This window comes from Macaca fascicularis, chromosome 17, assembly GCF_037993035.2.
Source record: "Macaca fascicularis isolate 582-1 chromosome 17, T2T-MFA8v1.1".
Classification (NCBI taxonomy): Eukaryota; Metazoa; Chordata; class Mammalia; order Primates; family Cercopithecidae; genus Macaca; species Macaca fascicularis.
Genome location: NC_088391.1, coordinates 103,108,471 through 103,128,693, shown reverse-complemented (window position 1 = coordinate 103,128,693; position 20,223 = coordinate 103,108,471). Strand labels below are relative to the sequence as shown.

The following is a 20,223-nucleotide window of genomic DNA, read 5'->3' as shown; positions in this document are numbered from 1 at the left end:
CCTCTCCCCCCTCCATGAGTTCAAAACACAGGCGGGAGAGCCACTCGCTGGAAGACCAAAGCTACAGGCTTGTCGGGCAGGGGCGGGACAGACTCACAGGGCCACACGCAGCCCACGTGCGGCCCACAGGGAGGGGCCACATCTGAGTGACAGCAGGGAAGCCACAGTGAGAGAGACTGTCCATCAGACTCAGTCACTCTGAGGTTTGCAAGGGTGACATGTTGACAGAAATCAGTGTCAACCCATTTTTTAATGAACTAAAATCATGAGTGGGGGTGCTAAGGAAAAGCCATTAACACTCCTTTTAAGTTTTACTCTTCTGTCAACTGCAAAGATTGCCTGCCAAAAAGGGTTTCTAGTCAGTTTCATGCTATACTTGTGGTTTTTAAATGAGTCTAACGATCTAAAATATATAATTACTCCATTTTACAATTAAGTTTCTTACTAATAATAAGGGGACTTAGGGTGCAAAGGTAATTGCGGTTTCGGACCGTGAATTTTAAATCATTATAACTAGGCTCAAACACGTCTTTATTAACCAAAATAGGAACTGTTACAATCAACATTTTTTTTTTTTTTTTTGCCAATGAGAAATAAGTTTGTTTATTCCCGTAGCATAAAAATTCATGCTTTGGGATTCGACAAACTCTTGGAAAGCATTTTCTGCAACCTGCTGGTTGTGGAAGCATTTTCCCTGCCAAAAGTTGTCGAGATGCTTGAAGAAGTGGTGGTCGGTTGGTGAGAGGTCAGGTGAACATGGCAGATAAGGCCAAACTTCGCAGCCCAGTTTCCACTTTTGAAGCGTTAGTTGTGTGACGTGTGGTCGGGCACTGTGGTGGAGAAGAATTGGGCCCTTCCTGCTGACCAATGCCGGCTGCAGGCGTTGCAGTTTTCAAAGCATCTCATCAATTTGCTGAGCGTACTTCTCAGATGGAATGGTTTCCTGGGGATTCAGAAAGCTGTAGTGGATCAGACTGGCAGCAGACCACCAGACAGTGACATGATTTTTTTTTGGTGCAAGTTTGGCTTTGGGAAGTGCTCTGGAGCTTCTTCTCGGCCCAACCACCGAGCTGGTTGTCACCAGTTGTTGTAAAAGATCCACTTTTTGGCGCACGTCACAATCTGATTGAGAAATGGTTTGTTTTTCTTGTGTAGAGTAAGAGAAGATGACACTTCAAAATCACAATTTTTTTGATTCTCACTTAGCTCATGAGGCACCCACTTACCGAGCTTTTCCACCTTTTCAATTTGCGTCAAATACCGATCGACTGTGGAATGGTCGACATTGAGTTCTTCAGCAGCTTCTCGTGTAGTTGAAAGGGATCAGCTTCAATGAGTGCCCTCAGTTGGTCGCTGTCAACTTCCGAAGGTGGCCACCACGCTCCTCATCTTCAAGGCTCTAGTCTCCTCGGCAAAACTTTTTTTTTGAGACAGAGTTTCACTCTGCAAAACTTTTTTTTTTTTTTTTTTTGAGACAGAGTTTCACTCTTATTGCCCAGGCTGGAGTGCAATGGTGCAATCTCAGCTCACTGCAACCTCTGCCTCCCGAGTTCAAGCGAGTCTCCTGTCTCAGCCTCCTGAGTAGCTGGGATCACAGGTGTGCGTCACCACAGCGGGCTAATTATATATTTTTGGTAGAGACGAGGTTTCACCATGTTGGCCTGGCTGGTCTCAAACTCTTGATCTCAGGTGATCCTCCCGCCTCAGGCTCCCAAAGTGCTGGGATTACAGGCATGAGCTACCGTGCCCGGCCTGTAAAACTTCTTGACCTACCACTGCCCTGTGTGCTCGTTTAGCGGTTCCCGGTGGCTCCTGGGCCCAATGCGGTGTTGATGTTGCAAGTTGTCTCCACTGCTTTACGACCCATTCTGAACTCGAATAAGAAAATCGCTCGATTTTGCTTTTTGTCCAACATCTTTTCCACAGTCTAAAATAAATATAAAATAAACGGCAAGTAATAAGTCAGTCGCAAAAAAACGAAGTGAGAAATGCACATTAAAATGATGTGTGGCATAACCACATTGGTTTAAGAACATATTCCAACATCAAACGGCAAATTTCAACAATGCAAAAACCGCAGATACATGTGCACCAACCTAACAGCTTTTGAAACCATGCCGTCCGTTAGAAAGCAACACAGCAATTCAGGAAATCAAAGAATTATTTAAATGTAAGAACAAAAATCTCATATCATATTTAGAGAAGAAATAACAGGAATTGTTTCTCACAGAACCAACAATTTTACAGGAAAATACTCTCAAATGTAATTTTCAAATTAATCTATTTCTTCATAATTTCTTAGATAGTAAAAGAAATGTTACAGACCAACTGGAAAGAGCACTTACGCAAACCAAGCAATTAGCAGAACTGAGTGCCTAGAAGAAAATGCCGCAGAAAATATCCTCATTCCAATTTCTTATAAACACACGTAGGAAAAAGTCATGGAACTGTATAACACCGTTCAACTAACATCATTATGAGCTGTATGATTTAAATGTCCTGCCGGCCGAACATCACGCTTATGACTTTCTGTCTCTTACTATCAAGTATTATTTGCTCTAAGATGAAACACCAGATCCTCCTCTCTTGCCGCTCTCAGCATATTGAGCAAAACATCAAGTGCAAATGAGTCCTCACATTCAAGTTTTTACCCTTCTAAGAAACCTACTATGGCCAATTATTTAAAAGAAAAAAATCCTCCTATCTCGGTCCATTCTGCATTTAAATGTAACTGGCACTTTTGTTTCAATGTTTTCTCTTCACCCATTAAGATGTTGTTCACTGATGAAAAAAAAAAGTGTTGCCCAAAAAGCAAGCTACACAATAGCAGATGCAGAAACTACTTAAAATTGCCCCAATCAGTTTCAATTTGGGATGATGAAAAAGATTCGGAAGTACATGGCGATGGTGCCTGCACGGCACTGAGTGCATTTAACGCCATGGAACTGTACGCTTCATAATGGATAAGATGGTAACGTTTATGTGTTTTGCCACAATAAAAAAATTACCTATAAATCAATTTATTGTACATTCATTCAATAAAGCAATACATCTTTATAATGCTAAAAATCATCAAAATTTACCTACTATGTAACATTTTCCTCCTTTGGACGTATAATATTAAACAAGCTTAAAACACTATTGCAAAACAACACATATATTGTGTATTTTGAGCAGGAAAACTAAAGGGGCAGTCGACACCTGCTTAGGTCTCAGACTAGGCCTCTGCTCATCCCTCTTTGGGGGCGGCCTCCTTGTCAGTAGGCCCCAGGGCTTCCTCTGCGTAGAACTGTCCTCTGATGGCCCCTGCCAGCTTCCCGTCCTCCGTGCCCGCTCCCTGACACCCTTCCCTTCTCATTTTCTCCCTGGCGCCTCCCCACAGCCGGCGTGCTACATGCCATGTGCCTTCCATCCTTGCCCAGTCTCCAGGAGAGCCGGGGCACCTGTGCCTCTTGCTCCCCACAGAATCTTCAGCGCATACAGCAGGCGCTCAATGCGTGCGGGATGAACATCAACTGCTGAGCACCGACGTGTGCTGAGGACATCACACACCCTTCCCTACGAGAATCCCAGGGATTCCCTCTCTACGTGTCACTCACTGCCTAGGGCTTGCACATTTTATTTCCACGTTATATCACAGAAATGGTGAAAGGAGTTAAATAACACCAGAAATGAGGACAAAAGGAAACTCCAGCCACCGTGACAGTCACTCCAGGTTTCTTTTTACATGTGTTGCTTTCAGATTTATACCAAAGTCGTTTATTACTGAAAAAAAAAAAAGGCACGTGTGTACTTGATGGTTACCTAATATTTTAACGGCTTGTCTCCATTTGTCTGAGTGAAATCACGCCACCTCACTGCACTTTCTAAAGAGAAGTGGAGGTGCCAGTTATTCCACGTGTATGAGGCATTTTCTCGGAAAGTGAAGGAGAACCTGTGGTCCCGTTCGCCTGCAAACCTCCCATCCCCCACACCAGGGGTCCCGCTGAGGTCTGAAAGCCATTTTCACGTCTTCGTGGCAGTCTGAGGCCTTGGAAAACCACACCAAAATCTAGATGGCATTCTAGTGGCAGGACTTCACTGTCCCTAATCCTTTGCTGAAAATAGGTTGGAGGAAATCCTCTTTTCTCTGAAGCAGGAGATTATTTAATTATTTAGGCAGCCGCTTCCTTCCCAGGCAATGGGGAGCAACAAAGCCAGAAGGAATGAAGGAAATGGGCGAGCTGTTCCTGCACTGAGAGGCACAGAGTGGGGGCGCCCCCAGCCCACCTCAGACTCAGGCGAGCTGCTCCTGTACTGAGAGGCACAGAGTGGGGGCGCCCCCAGCCCACCTCAGACTCAGGCGAGCTGCTCCTGTACTGAGAGGCACAGAGTGGGGGCGCCCCCAGCCCACCTCAGACTCAGGCGAGCTGCTCCTGTACTGAGAGGCACAGAGTGGGGGCGCCCCCAGCCCACCTCAGACTCAGGCGAGCTGCTCCTGTACTGAGAGGCACAGAGTGGGGGCGCCCCCAGCCCACCTCAGACTCTCACGTGCCCCAGATATGAACCTGAGACGCGCTCTGCAGTCAGAGCCTCGCCTCCCACAGACATTTCTAGATAAGACAATGCGGGGGCAGAGCAGCCACTGCGGCCTTGGGCTCCCAAGAGCATCGAAACCATTTATGGTTTCCGCTGAGTGCTGGAGCCACTTGGCCTTGCATTTTCTGTCAAAGAGAGCGCAAAGTACCCAGAATTTTTCCAACAATCACCAGAGGTCACCCTACCGACCGACTGAGAGGAGTCACGATCTATGATCATCTCTGAGTTGTGCATATGACAACTGAGCAGGTACTTAATGGAGGGTAAAGACCTTTGATTATTCAAAAAGACACTAACCCAGAAAGCTGGACGACAGCTGGCTTGGGAGCTCACTGCTTGCCTTGGGAACCCGCATGGTGGCTGATGTGTGGGTGGCATGGCACTGGAGCCGTCCCACAATTCCCCTGCCTTGCAGAGCAGGGACCAACGTGTCCTGCTGTTCTAACTTGCATTTCAAGTGCAACTTCCAACTAGCAAGGTCCAATTTTGCCAAAGGTAAGACGTCATCCTCCACACACACAGGTGAACAGAGTATGGGCTCCAAAAAGCAATTCCCTTTACTGGAAGAACTAGATCATGATCCAGCAGCCTCGGAGTCTACTGAGCAGACAGGCCCAATCCCGTATTGGGACGTAAACCCTAACATCTGTCTTGTCAATAAGCCAGATGCTGTGTGTTTGGATTGCAATGCAAAAACCAAAACAATACGTTATAGCATTGTTTTAATACCAACCACCAGCCTTCTCCAGGGGCAAAAAAAAAAAAAAGAGAAACAAGAAGATACAAATACACAGAATCTTAGATCCGATCCAACCATGGGAACTGTTACATCTAAGAAGGGTCAAATTTCCTAAGTTTGTCCCACAACTTAAAAAATAACCCATTCTCACTAAGTAATTATGTTGTGTCTTTCCAGACTTCGTGGAACATGCTTCTGTCATCTATTTCATAAAGCAACAGACAAGGCGTCATGTGTTTTTCTGACTGTCCCCTTTGCCATTTCCCATCTGTATGAATATCTGCCACCTAAGTAGTGCCTCGGTCACCAGCACACTGCTGTGGGCTGAACTGCGATCCCCTCGAAAATGTGTTGAAGCCCTAACCCCAATGTGATTGGACCTGAAGACTGGGCCTTTAGGAGGTACTCAAGATTCGATGAGGCCATGAGGTCTGTGTCCTGACCAGACAGGACTGGTGTGTGGTTAAGAGGAGGAAGAGGGAGAGCTCTCTCTCCCCCTCTGGGAGGACACAGCCACCTGCCCCCCAGGGAGGGCCCCTCACCAGACCTCACCATACGGACATCTGATCTGATTTCCAGCCTCAAGAGCTACAAGAAATAAATTTCTGTTGCGTAAACCACGCAGCCTGTGGTATTCTGGTACAGCGGCTGAGCTCTCTGAGACACACGCAGTACCTGTTCAGCTCCACGCTAAGTTGCTAAGTGCTTAAATAACAATAAAACCATTTAAGTTTGTAACCTCGGCAACAAGCATCTCAGAGAATCGTGTCGTAAATAATATATCAGTTTTTCATGATGAAAATTCTTCATTCTGTAGTCATATTCTTAGCATCTACTTTTTCAATCATCAAGCCTATGTGCTAACATGATTCTCACTTCATAAACTCACTTTGCTGGTGAGACGCTGGGAAAAAGCTGGAAGATGGCAAGGCCCTGAGCCGCCGAGGCGGGGACGCTGCAAGACACACACATACACTGCCTGTTCTTCAGGCAAAGCCCTCAGACCCATGCCTCTGGCCACCTCGCTCTCATGCACACGTGTTGGACGAGGTTAGTTGTCGCTTTTGAACCTGAGTGGACCTGAGAGGGGACAGATATCAGCAGGACGCAGAAAGCCCTGAGAGATGAACCCACCTCACAGAGAGAGAAGGCCCAGCCGAGACCACCCAGAGAGACGCACGCACAGCGCAGCAGAGAGAAGGGACGAGGAGCCTGCAGAACACAAGAACCCTCCTGGCACATCGGGCCGAGGCCCGGCCGCCTGAGGGCAGAGGGAGACAATGCCTTCCGAGGCTCTGCTTCCCACTGGAACACGCCGGGGACGGGGCGGGGGGCCTCCGTGTGGTTGCTACGGTGTCTGTACATACAGTGGTTTCTTTTTTTTTTTTTTTTTTTGAGATGTAGTCTCGCTCTGTCGCCCAGGCTGGAATGCAAAGACGTGATCTCGGCTCACTGCAACCTCTGCCTCCCGGGTTCAAACGATTCTCCTGCCTCAGCCTCCTGAGTAGCTGGGATGACAGGTGCCGGCCATGACGCCCAGCTAATTTTTGTATTTGTAGTAGAGACAGGGTTTCTCCACGTTGGCTGGTCTTGAACTCCTGTCCTCAGGTGATCCACCCACCTCGGCCTCCCAAAGTGCTGGGATTACAGGCGTGAGCCACTGCGCCAGGCTGTAGAGTTTTTGCGCCAGGCTGTAGAGTTTTTGCACACTCTGTGACAAAAGGAGGAACTGCTACTAGCAACACCTGTCTCCATCCATCTCCTCAGGAATGTGTGCACTCATGAACCACCAGCTGGATGACCATGGGCCCCGTCCACAGGACGCCGAGACACAAGCACAATGCCAGGAGTAACACTCGGAGGAGAAGGGTGACGCGGAGCCTACTCACACCTGGGTCCACTGCTGGGGTTATAAATGTGTTGACAGACAACTTTTTTTTTTCTTTTTTTGAGACGGAGTCCGGCTCTGTCGCCCAGCCTGGAGTGCAATGGTGTGATCTCCACTCACTGCAAGCTTCACCTCCCCAGTTCATGCCATTCTCCTGCCTCAGTCTCCTGAGTAGCTGGGACTACAGGTGCCGCCACCACACCCGGCTAATTTATTGTATTTTTAGTAGAGACGGGGTTTCACCGTGTTAGCCAGGATGGTCTCTATCTCCTGACCTCGTGATCTGCCCACCTCAGCCTCCCAAAGTGCTGCGATTACAGGCGTGGGCCACCGCGCCTGGCCCTGACAGATAATTTTTTATAGGAAAAAAATCACTGTGCTGAATATCCACTGTGGACCAGATCTTCCTCTGGGCACCTCCTTCAACATCTCTGGGACTCTCAGCATTTCAAAGGTCAGGCGAACTAGGGAAGTTTTCCCTCAAAGGGTAGAAGATTGTTCCTGTATTCTGTAACCTTTATTTTTTAAGTCAAAACTAAACACAGCTTGACTGCCAAACGCCAGACACTGCCGAGATGCCTGGAAGTTACTAGCCGTGCCTGAGTCTAACCGATGAGCAGCAGCAACAATACTTAATGCACCTGTAACTTCCAGACAACCTCCCAGAGTTCTCCTCTCCTGGCTGGGAGGGGTCGCTGTTGCAGGGGACACGGAGAAATCATGGTAGAAAGGACCAAGGAGATGGCCACAGGTAGACTCAAATTTCTGTGTATTCCACGTATTCGGATGCCACTCCCATTCTCAGGTGGCCACCGGCCACTCCTGCCCCCCAGCATTCTCCTGAAAGGGCCACAGCGACTTGTGGGTCGGCTGATCCCTCAGAGCTGAGCCAAGCCCAGCTCCTCCCCACAGCACTAACGTCGAAGCCTCACTACTCAGAGATAGAGATACATGGGTGGGAGAAGCAGGTCCAAGCCCACACATGTGGGGATAGATTCAGGGGTAGTGGGGATGCTAGTGAAGAACTGCCCTGGACATGTGGCATGGGGACAAGTCCTGAAGCAGCCGGAGGCTCCTCAGGGCAAGGCGGGTGACAAGCAGAACGGGGCACATGGCAAGAGTCCAGCCCAGGGTTCGCGACCCCAGGGTGGAGTGGCCGTGGAACTTGCTGTCTAAGCTGGGACACTATGGATAATTAACGATGTGAGGACAACAGGCACACCCTGGGGCTGAACTGGGCCAGGAGGGTGTCCGCTCACCCTGTGCAGGGTGCAGACCATGCCAGGGAGAACAAGTCAGGCAGAAAGGCCTGTGCCCACCCGCCACCCTCAGTACCCAGTGCCAACGAGACCCGGCTGCCCTGTCACGGGACGGCATGGTTCTCCTTCACAGGGCTGCCTTGAAGTTGGAGAGGGGCTGTGGATACAACCCTTGGGGAAGGAAGGACCTGGCCCCCTAGACAAGCTGGACGGCAGCCCCTTCTCTCTCTGGAGCAGGCCCCGCCTGTCCCAGGCTGCCTCCCGAAGGTGCCCGCAGCACGGACCATGGGTGCCCCTCCTGCCAGCCTCTCCTGCCCTTCCTGTACTGGATGTGGGCACACTAAGGACAGAGACGCCTTGCCAGGCTGCACACTCTTCACATCTTTATCGAACGTGTAATTTCCAAACTTCCAATCAAATCGTTTTTTTCACATGTAACAAATCTTCTCTTTAAAATCTTTTATCTTCCAACCAGGAAAAATGATCTTATTTTTGTTCCCTTTCCAAGTCAAAAAAAAAAAAAAATTACCTTTGTCACATGAGATGTGACAAAAATTGGCAGCCCTTTCCTGAGCTATTTTTACAGCACTTCACGATGTATCCCATTGAAAAGCACATGCAAAGTATAATTTCACTGTATGAAATGACAAGGTTATTTTCACGTCCATTAATAAAGGTTCATTTGATCCTCACCACCCAGGACAGGACAGACAGCAAAGGCCGTGAGTTCCACTTCACAGCTGCCTCTGGAGGCGACACGAATGGCTCAGAGCAGAGCCAGGTGGGACACAGGCTCCCAGGCAGGAGGCTGCACAGGGGCCCGGTATAGACCATCATCCGGCCAAAGCACACGCGGATCAGGTGCTGGCAGGCTCGGCCTCCACCAATAACACCATCTGTGAAACGTGCTGCTTTCAACTCAGCAGAAGTAACATGAACTTAAAGAAGTTAAAACCCTTCCTGCCTGCGGCAACCTGTCTTTGTTAAAATGTTTGCACTTAAGGCACACACACCATAACGTGCAAAGTTCACAACGGACCACCAACCCCAAGGGCAGCCAGCGATGTCCTTCAACTCTGCAGCCACAGCCGTGGGAAATTTTGATACCAAATGACGTGTGACATAATACTGTCTCCCAGGAAAAAGTGACTTATTTTATTGTCTCAATTGTAAACTTTTAATATGCCTTCCAAGAAGTCATCTGGTTCTGAAAGCCACAAAATAGAAAATAAAAACCACAGAAAAATGGGAAACATTTTGCCAAACAGGAGTAGAGGGTGGTTACTTAAACACATTCAGAGTAAGAATTTGAAAGTATATTCATCTAAGTGGTCTTTATCCTTGAAAATGACTAACTCATCTGAGTTGAGTGACAGAAAAACTATAAGGAAAGGCACTTGAAAATAAGTGAAAATATGTCACTAACAAATTTCTGAATGGGAACACAAATCACATTTGAAAGAAAGACTTACACAATCTTTATTCATAGAAAAATCAGTTTCTTCCCACTCTGGTTTGAAAATGGAGAACAATATTTAAAGGACTGGTTTAAAGATCAGGTGTGGTGGCTCACACCTGTAATCCCAGCACTTTGGAAGGCCAAGGCAGGTGGATCATTTGAGGTCAGGAGTTTGAGACCAGCCTGGCCAACATGGCAAAACCCTGTCTCTACTAAAAATACAAATTAAGAAAATGAGCCAGGAGTGGTGGCAGGCACCTGTAATCCAAGCTACTTGGGAGGCTGAGGCACGAGAATTATTTGAACCCAAGAGATGGAGGTTGCACTGAGCCAAGATAGCGCCACTGTACTCCCGCCTGGGTGACAGAGTGAGACCTTGTCTCAAAAACAAACAAATAAATATAATAAAAGATTGGTTTAGCCGGACGCGGTGGCTCAAGCCTGTAATCCCAGCACTTTGGGAGGCCGAGGTGGGCGGATCACAAGGTCAGAAGCTCGAGACCATCTTGGCTAACACGGTGAAACCCTGTCTCTACTAAAAAATACAAAAAACTAGCTGGGCGAGGTGGCGGGCGCCCGTAGTCCCAACTACTTGGGAGGCTGAGGCAGGAGAATGGTGTAAACCCGGGAGGCGGAGCTTGCAGTGAGCTGAGATCTGGCCACTGCACTCCAGCCTGGGCGACAGAGTGAGACTCCGTCTCAAAAAAAAAAAAAAAAAAATTGGTTTTAAAGAGGCAACTAATGATTTATCTGCCCAAAGGGTTCACACATCAGCCCTGGTTACCAAGGTAAAAGGTGGCAGAGAAAGTCTAAAATTCCATCTCCGGACTCCCAGCCTAACATCCCAGCATCCCTGCAGGAGTGAGCCACAGAACCCTCTCGTAGGTCCGGCTGCCAGGGCTTCCTTCTCAGGATATGTAATAAGGAGAAAGTTCTGTGGCTCTGCTGCTATTACAGCCATGGTGAATTACAAACAAATGTGCCACGGGACAAAAGCACGCGGCAGGTAAGGCACCATTAGGTAACTTGCAAAAACAACCCAGCAGTTTTCTTTAGGCTGTGCAAGTCTCAACCAAACCAGAAAAGTCTGTGTCCTCCTTGGGACGGGGTGGGGTGGTCTCAGGCTTCAACGCAGCAGTGATGGGCCCAGCAACTCAGGCCGGTGGAGAGCACCGACCCTTCCCAAGTGGCTGTCGCTCCGGCAGAAGTGGTCCTCAGGGAACTAGCAGGCCAGGAGTCACGAGACTTCCAAAAAAGTGGGGAAATGTGGGGATGTATGTGTGGTCCTCTGTGTTCAAATGTTAGCAAGAAGCTCAAATTGTGTTGAGGCCGCTGAGTGCGCCCATGCAGCCACATCAGAGGAGCAGTCACCTGCCTGTCCCAGGACAGAAGTCTTAACTTTAGCAGGGGCAGGGGCTTCCTTGAGAATCTAACAAAATTGGGAAACACCTGCCTGGAAAGCAAATGTCATGCACACCAGAGATTGGTATATTGTTTCCAGGGATCAGAGTCTAGTTCTTAAGAACTCATAGTTTTAAAATGAAAGTAGTTTTAGGGCCGGGTCCAGTGACTTATGCCTGCAATCCCAGCACTTTGGGGGGCGGAGGTGGGTGGATCATCTGAGGTCAGGAGTTCGAGACCAGCCTGGCCAACATGGTGAAACTCCATCTCTACCAAAAAAAAGAAAAAAAAAAAATATATATATATATACACACACACACAAAAAAAAATTAGCTGGGCATGGTGGCACAAATCCCAGCTACTCAGGAGTCTGAGGCAGGAGAATTGGTTGCACCTGGGAGGCAGAGGTTGCAGTGAGGCGAGATCAAGCCACTGCACTCCAGCCTGAGCAACAGAGTGAGACTCTGTCTCAAAAATAAAAAACAAAATATAAATAGTTTTAAAACTATGAGGAGGCCCTCAGAACTCTGGCTCTGGACACCAGGCTCCAGGGACAGGGCACTGCGGCTGCTCTCCCTGAATTCCCTTCCGAATCGCCAAGGGCAACCTCTTCACCATTGTGATTAACACTAATGACCTGGGGCCTCCGTGTTGGCCCAGCAGCTGTTTTCTGCGTGGCTTTTCCGTGCCAGGAATGTTCCAGGCACACGGGAGACGCTGGAACATGGACATGAACATGGCTGCACGGCATGTAGCAGGCAGTGGACGCCTCTTTCTGGGATGAGGGTGTTGATGGAGAGGGAAGAAAGGCCACTAGGAGCCCAGTGTGGCCCCGGGGAAGGCAGAGGCCAGCACGGGAGCCCGAGGGGCAGCCAGCCCGCAGGAGGCCCCAGGAAGCAGCCCACGGAAGGCCCCAGGGCTCCCAGAGGCTGCTGAATGGGCCGCCCCTCAGGCTGGACACGCAAGCACCCACCTGGCCAGGCCCTCACCTCGTCCATCCCGCCACCCCCTGCACATACACTGCCCCCCACGCCTCATCCACCCGCCACCCTGCGCGTGCACTGCCCTCAACCCCACTCTCTTTTTCTCAGCACCCTTGCCTGTGGTGCACCCCAACACTCACTGTGGTGGTTTCCTGTTCGCCTCCCCTGATTCCAAGGGAGCCCCAGAGGGATGGGACTTGGGTCTCTGTCCTGCCTGGCTCACTGGCATGTCTCTGAGCACACAGGGGCACTCACTAACTGCAGCTGGGATCACATAAGCCCCATGGAGTCGCTGAGGTTGAGGGCAAGGGCAGAGAGGGGCCCGAGGGAGGTGGGCCTGGGGATGATGGAGACCGTGGTAAGGGAACCCCCGGCAGTAGACAGAAGAGACAGGAGAAGGAAGGACTGGTCAGCTACACGGGGCAACCTGCTAAAAAAAAACGGTAGCTGGGGCCGGGTGCGGTGGTTCACGCCTGTAATCCCAGCACTTTGGAAGACTGAGGTGGGCGATGGGCGGATCACGAGGTCAGGAGATCGAGACCATCCTAGCTAACACGGTGAAACCCCGTCTCTACTAAAAATACAAAAAAATTAGCTGGCCCTGGTGGCGGCGCCTGTAGTCCCAGCTACTCGGGAGGCTGAGGCAGGAGAATGGCGGGAACCCGGGAGGCGGAGCTTGCAGTTAGCCGAGATCACACCACCGCACTCCAGCCTGGGCGACAGAGCAAGACTCCATCTCAAAAAAAAAAAAAAAAAAACGGTAGCTGGAAGTCAAAAAATGAGCAGGGTGACAGGTGGGAAATGTGGGGTCTAAAATGGTGCCAACAGCAGGACGGCGAGCAGCAGGGCAGATGGTGTCACTAAGAGAGGGAGAGAGATGGGGCCTGAGCACACACGGGACTGGACTTCGGCAGAACGGGTCACTCACCCCAGCGGAGGAGGCAACGGCGGAGGCAGAAAGGCTCCTGGGCGTGGCAGCGGGCGTTCCCGCCAGTGACCACCGCTCTCCCTGGGAGAGCAGGGCAAGGTCACCAACTCTCCACGTGCAGAGGAGGGTGGGGAGAGGGTTCCGGAAAGCCCAAGGTGAGACGCAGTCTCCTCAGGAAGCCCAGAAGCATGGACGGCGAGGCAGCCACAGATCCATGCACGCAACAAAGACGCCCGGTGCACTGAGTACCCAGCACCCACGAGCGCCGTGACTTGTCCCTCACTGCACAGACCCACCACGTGGGCACCATCATAGTCCCCACCTTGCAGATGGGGCATCAAGCGTACAGCGGGCAACCAACTTGCCAAGGCCACACAGCCAGCAGCTGAGACGGAACTTGAATGTGGGTCTGTGAGACTCCGACACCTAACCCCGTTGCCTCTGGGATGTACTATTTTGTTCTTCTCAGATAATAATATCCAAGTGAAAGAGAAAATCATCCCTTATCTGATCTTCTTGAATTTCTATTGCTGTAAAACTTGCTTGCTATTGATTTTCATTGCAAATAAATAGCATTTTTACTGGCATTTAATTTGGTTAAAAAACATTTATAAGTCTGGGACTTAAGAATCTTTTATTAACCCTGTTTCTGTTGAACCTATGCTCCAAGCACCAAAGAACAATTTGTATTTTGGGTTTCAAGGTTTAATACATCTGTAAATAGAGGATTTCATGTGTAGTTAAGCAATTATGTATTTTTGTTCATGAATTCAACGCAATTTTAACTAATTGTAAAGTGAGGACAGTGTTCTCATCCCTAGAAATTTAACTGACTATAGCCAAGCCTAATAATTTTTCCCCTAGGTTATTAAATACACTCCCTGGCAAGAAGTAAAAGCAGCTCAAGATGCTTGTTCCTAATAAGCAGATATTCAATAGCTCCAAAAAGTGATGGAAATGATTCAACCTTTGTGTAGACACAAAGGTGAAGTTACGCATCTAGGCAGACGGCTTTAGAATGTCCAGGTGGAAGACACGAGGCCCTGAAGACAAGAAGGGTGCTTGGTGAACTCGTGGGATGAGCTGCCTGGTTCAACATTTGTTAATTATGAACACTTTACGAGTCTGTGCTACAGGCTTTGCCACCACACGGCTGGAGACAGATTATTAGTCTTGGATTCTATGCCTCAGGATTCACTTATTTCAAATACCTGAAGACCTTGGCAGCTAAAGCAGCTTAACTCAGTGCTCCTGTGGTGTAGACTCCAGCAGCTAACAACAGCAAGGCCCCACTGGATCGTCTAATCCTGGATTAGGGAAAGAAACTCCAAAATTACGTGGCATTTCTGAAGTTTTAAAACAGGGGCTGGCATAACTGAATTAAATAAATAAGTCCGTCTTTCAGAAGGGGCAACCTCACAGTTGAACACTGATGTTCACATTACACACCATTCGGTAATAAATAAAGAAGCAGACATGTATGCATGCATATAAACAGCTGGACTTTCTAGAAGGTTTAACACTCTAATATAGCACTGCTTGAAGTTCTCGGGAAGCAAAAATGTTTATTTTTCTCTTAGAAAAAACTTATAACTGTTTGTGTTGAAAGTAATTATCTACTGTCAGCAAGGAAAGCCTTCAGATCTTTCAATGTTTTCTATATTGGAAAGTTAGAAACATGTTAAGAAACAAGAACGGTAAGGTAGAAAAACGCAGAAGCTTTGACAGGCAAAAGAACAAAACTAACAAGGAACATTTGGGCTGAATCATTGAAAAAAGATTATAAGACCATAACAAGACTGAGTTCTTGACCCACAGAACTCTGAAGAAAAATCAAATGCTCTACCTACACGGAGGCATGGAAGAGAAATGGGAGTGAAGCGTTCTGCCCAGGCCGGGATGCTCAGTCTCACAGAGATCCAGGGCCGTTTTACAACAGCGTTGTAAAGCTTTCTGAATTCTACCTGAGCTCCACACCATGCTCAGTGTCAGGGTGCCGGTTTACCTCTCCTGGGACCCATGATGCCAGCAGGCTGGGACCCACGGGTAGCTGAGCAACAGAACTGGCAGGCCATAGGTTTGCTCTCTCCCCAGCCACCCCTACCCAGGGACTCAGCTATGTTAACAGCCAGGCATGACAAATGGACTGAGCGCTTCCCCATTCTTGGCTCTCCACCCAGATTACCTCACTCAGCCCTCACAATAGCTATGCAATGAGTACTGCTCTTACCCTCAGAGGAGAAAACTGAGGCAGAAGGAATTAAGCCACTTGCCCAAGGCCACATGGCTAAGAAGGGCAGGGAGGCTCCCACTCAGCATTCAGGCCACTGCCCAGAGAGTATCTAAGGAAAGTAAGCTTCCCGCTGAGGCTGCCCTGGTTTCTCTCGGAACTTAAACTACCTGAATTGGTGTTGCCCACTTTACAACTCTGAAGAGGAAATGGAACTAGCTCTCCATCCTGCTGTTAAAAAATACTCTTATTTGAGATGAGATTTGCTCTTGTTACCCAGGCTGGAGTGTAATGGTGCGATCTCAGCTCACTGCAACCTCCGCCTTCTGGGCTCAAGCAATTCTCCTGCCTCAGCCTTCTGAGTAGCTGGGATTACAGGCACCCACTACCACGCCTGGCTAATTTTCTGTATTTTTAGTAGAGACGGGGCTTCACCATGTTGGCCAGGTTGGTCTTGAACTCCTGACATCAGGTGATCCACCCGCCTCGGCCTCCCAAAGTGCTAGGATTACAGGTGTGAGCCACCGTGCCCGGCCTAAAAGTCCTTTTAAAGCGTTACATCGGCCGGGCGCGGTGGCTCACGCCTGTAATCCCAGCACTTTGGGAGGCTGAGGCGGGCAGATCACAAGGTCAGGAGTTCGAGACCAGCCTGGCCAATATAGTGAAACCCCTTCTCCACTAAAAATACAAAAATTAACCGGGAGTGATGGCGGACGCCTGTAGTCCCAGCTACTCGGGAGGCTGAGGCAGGAGAATCGCTTGAACCTGGAAGGCGGAGGTTGTGGTGAGCTGAGATCGGGCCACTGCACTCCAGCCTGGGAGACAGAGCGAGACTCCATCTCAAATAAATAAATAAATAAATAAATAAATAAATAAATAAAGTGTTACATCATGGAGGTCAAACTACCTCACGGCACAGGAACTACCCCATGACTCACATGCTACCCCACAGCACATACACTACTCCACAGTACATACGCCACTCCACGGCACACACATTACCCCACGGCTCCCACAGCACATACACCACCCCATGGAATATACACTACCCCACAGCACAAACACTACTCCACAATATGTACGCTACTCCATGGCACACATGGCACATACACCACTCCCGGCACACAGGCTCTCTCCCCACCCCCACGACTCCCACAGCACCTACACCACCCCATAGTGCATACACCACCCCACGGCACATACACCACCCCACGGCACCACACGCTCTCCCCTGCGCCCCCCCACGCACGTACATCACCCCATGGAGCATACAGCACCCCATACACACAAGCACCTCCTTATAGTATACAAACATGGCCCCATTTACAAATACAAAATATCTCTGCATGGCTCCTGTCCATCCAAACACCCAAACAACTAGTAACCCACAGGGTGGAGTACTCTGGCCTAATCGTTCATCTGTTCTCTCACTCATTTGCCTCTGCTATCTCTCTGGAGTTAACCCACAATAAAATGCCTACAGCAATGTTTTCCAAGGACTTCTTTATCTTTTAGCCACCCTCACACATCAGAAGGAGCTGGAAAGCTTTCTTAGTCCCAGAATTGACTATGTGAACACCAAGAGGGAGCAGGGTCTGTTTATCTATCCTTTTTTATAAAGTAAGTCACGTAAGGAAACCATGAGGAAATATGAGTATTCAATCCCAGACTCCTTTTTCTGTAGCAAAAGGAAATATAATTTAGTCCCACATAGTGGACGATAACGAAATAACAAGAAAACAGATCATGACTGTTTCTGGAAAAAGTCGAATTAGTTTAATACCATAGACATGAACTTAAAATTATAGAGATGAATGGTTTTGTGTGTAAATATGGGTGAGGTAGCCAGACGAATACACTGCAAAAAACACATGCGGAATGAGAAAAACAGAAATAATACTATCCCACAACTTGTATTTCCAAGATGTTATCAAATAACGTACATGCTGGAAAAGTTCACTAAAGAATATTGACCCCTTAGATTAAGAGAAAATGTGATGCCACTGGCGTAATAATCCAACAAAAGGGAATTAAAAATGTAAGCTACGCACTTATATAAATCTATATAACAGAAAACAGCTGAAGGCCTGGAGAAAGGAAGGGCGTCAAAGCATCAAAATTGGACGTCTGTCTGTCCCCCTCCCAGGATGAAGGGGTCAGGAACTGGCTGGGAAGGTGAGATTCTCCACAGGGTGGGCCGAGCATCCATCTCTCATTTCTATGGAAAGAGGCTGCACATTAGCACCACAATGTGACCCTCCTTTTTAACACTGAGTGTTAGAAGGGAACGGAATGAACTGGGAACACCGCGGGCACAGGTAAAGTGAATGTTAGTCCCTTCCCTCTTCCATTTCCCTCGGAGGAAACAAGGCAGGAAAATAAGTTATCTAGGGACCCACATTTCTAAGCGACACAACTGAGAACAGAAGCTTCCGCCCAATAAAGCACGTCTCTCACACAGCAGGTTACCCACCCACAGCAGGTTACCCACCGTCACTGTGATTGGGTCTTCTATAACGTTACCACAGTGAAACACAGGTTTACCACTCACATTAGGATTTGAATTGGGGGCTGGAGCACCAGTGAAGGGGTAACACAAGGTTCCTGCAGCTAAGCCTTTCCAGATCTAGCATCGGAATCATCAGAATCACCAGGGGTGAGTTCTCTCCACTTAAGTAAAGCAGGCTGACCTTCCTAAGGCTTCCCCGACATCAGGAAACAATGTAAGGTGCACTCAAGTCCCCCTTGACTCTCCGAGGTTTTTGGTTAGTATATAAATCCGGGGGAAAGCATTGATCTGGCATCCTCCGCTGAAAAGAAACCTATCTTTGGCCAAGGTCTCCTATTTAAAGAAAGCTCATAAATATGAAAGGCTGCCTGAGGTAATTCCTATGCCGGGAAAGAACAAAGTTCCCATAATACTGCCCTCTCTAGTACCAAACCCGGTGCATGCGACTTCTCGAACCTGTGACTGACCACTGACCGCCAGCCTCTATGGAACAATGATGCCTCTTGTGCAAGACAGTGGCAGGAAACGCTGTGCTTGGGACAGTTTTCTTCCTCTTCTACACACACATATACACTTTTTTTTTTTTTTTTAGACGGAGTCTCACTCTGTCACCCAGGTTGGAGTGCAGTGGCTCCATCTCGGCTCACTGCTGCAACCTCCGACTCCCGGGTTCAAGCGATTCTCCTGCCTCAGCCTCCTGAGTAGCTGGGATCACAGGCGTCCACCACCACGCCCGGCTAATTTTTGTATTTTTTAGTAGAGACGGAGTTTCACCATGTCGGTCAGGCTGGTCTCAAACTCCTAACCTCGTGATCCGCCCGCCTCGGCCTCCCAAAGTGCTGGGATTACAGGAGTGAGCCACCGCGCCCGGGCACACACCCCTTTTTACACCTAACGCCAGGGATTCCGGTTTCCCCTCCTCTGGTGTAAAACAAAATCAACTTTTCTCCTTCCGAGTCTTCCCTCCTGAGCTCTTCACTGGCTTATCACTGAAGGGGCAGATTCCGGAGGAACCCAAGAAGACCCGAACTTCTGATCTAATCGGTTACTTTAAGGTAAAAAATAAAAAGATTCCAACTCCGCTTCTGAATCCCCCGGGGTGTTAAAGAACAAACACAGTTGCTAGCTTTTTCTGCAGAAGCGTAACGCTTCCTCCCAATCTCTTAATCTTCCCGCAGACACGGCTGCGCGGAAGCCGCATCTGAAGGTTCCTCCCCGGACCCGGGCCCCGGTGGGGTCGAAGTTGGCTCTCTCCGGGCGCCCGGTCCGCCGGGACGGCTCGAACCCCAGCCAGTCTCTCCGAGGAACCCCCAGGGCGCTGCGGGCGGGAAGGGGGCGCGAGGCGGCCGCGGCAGGAGAGCAGGTGGCGGCCTCAGGCGGGGGCCGTGCGCTGTGCCCACCTAGACCCCGTCGGAAGCCCCAGGGTCTCAACTCCGAGGCCCCTCCCCAGCATCCCGCCTGGCCCCGGGGGCGGTCAGCGTCCCAGACATGGGAGCCCTCCCAGGATCCCGGGGCTGGACCGGCCACAGGGTCGGGGCTGCGGGGCCGCCCCGCGTCTGTCTGGTACCCGGGTCCCCCAGCCCGCGCCGGGAGCACTCACGTATCTGTGCACGAGCGTCCGCACGAGGCTGCAGTCCATGGCTCCTCCGGCCGCTCCCGCTCCGCCGCTCAGCGCCCCCGCGCCCGGCTCGGCGCGCCCATGGGCTCCGGGGTCCGAGTGCGGCCGCGCCCCCTGCTCCGGTCACGGCCTGGGCGCGCCGGGCGGTGCAGGGGGCGGCCGCGGCCCCTCCGCGCTCATGCCCGGCCCGGCCGGCGAATGCTGGGTCCGCGGCCCCGCGCGTCGGCGGCTGCTCCGCGGGCGGCGAGGCTGCTGCTCGGGGCCGCGCGCGAGCTCTGGCGCCTTCTCTCTCCCCGTCGGTCCGCCCGCTGGGTTGGGCTCGACTGAGGCACTCCGGCCGCAGCGGAGCCTGCGCTCTCCTCCTCCCGAGTCTCCTCCTCCCCGGCCCGCCGCCCTCTGGAGCCTCCGGGCCCCGCTGGCTCCTGCCCCTGCTCCCGGCGCGCACGTCACCGGCGCGAGTGAGCATGCGCCCCGCGGCCGCAGCCCCCGCCCGCCCCGCGCCCACACCCTCGCACCCGCGCGCCAGCCCTGCCCCCTCACGCCTCGGCCCGGGCCCCTCAGACCCTGGGGGCAGAGGGCAGAGGTCAGAGGCCGCGGGGAGGAACCCCTGTTGCTTCCGCCTCCCGGGGCG

The 20,223-nt window shown here is 50.3% G+C and overlaps 1 protein-coding gene and 1 long non-coding RNA gene across 14 annotated transcripts in view; both read right to left on the bottom strand.

The window, feature by feature from the left end:
* ATP11A (ATPase phospholipid transporting 11A) overlaps window positions 1–19,990 on the bottom strand; it is a 187,573-nt gene extending 167,583 nt beyond the window's left edge. For all 13 annotated transcript variants that reach the window (XR_012426599.1, XR_012426601.1, XR_012426600.1 and 10 more), the window contains exon 1: window positions 19,575–19,990. Coding sequence is in view for 10 of the 13 variants with exons in the window: in XM_065533014.2 (XP_065389086.1) it covers window positions 19,575–19,613 (39 nt within the window). In the remaining 3 variants the exon portion in view is untranslated. The remainder of the gene's footprint in view (window positions 1–19,574) is intronic.
* On the bottom strand, window positions 1,627–5,289 carry LOC135968018 (uncharacterized). The gene is made up of 2 exons (XR_010582444.2): window positions 4,518–5,289; window positions 1,627–4,269 (listed from the first exon to the last, which is right to left on the bottom strand). It is a non-coding gene; the product is annotated as an uncharacterized lncRNA (long non-coding RNA).
* Window positions 19,991–20,223: the final 233 nt, after the last annotated feature.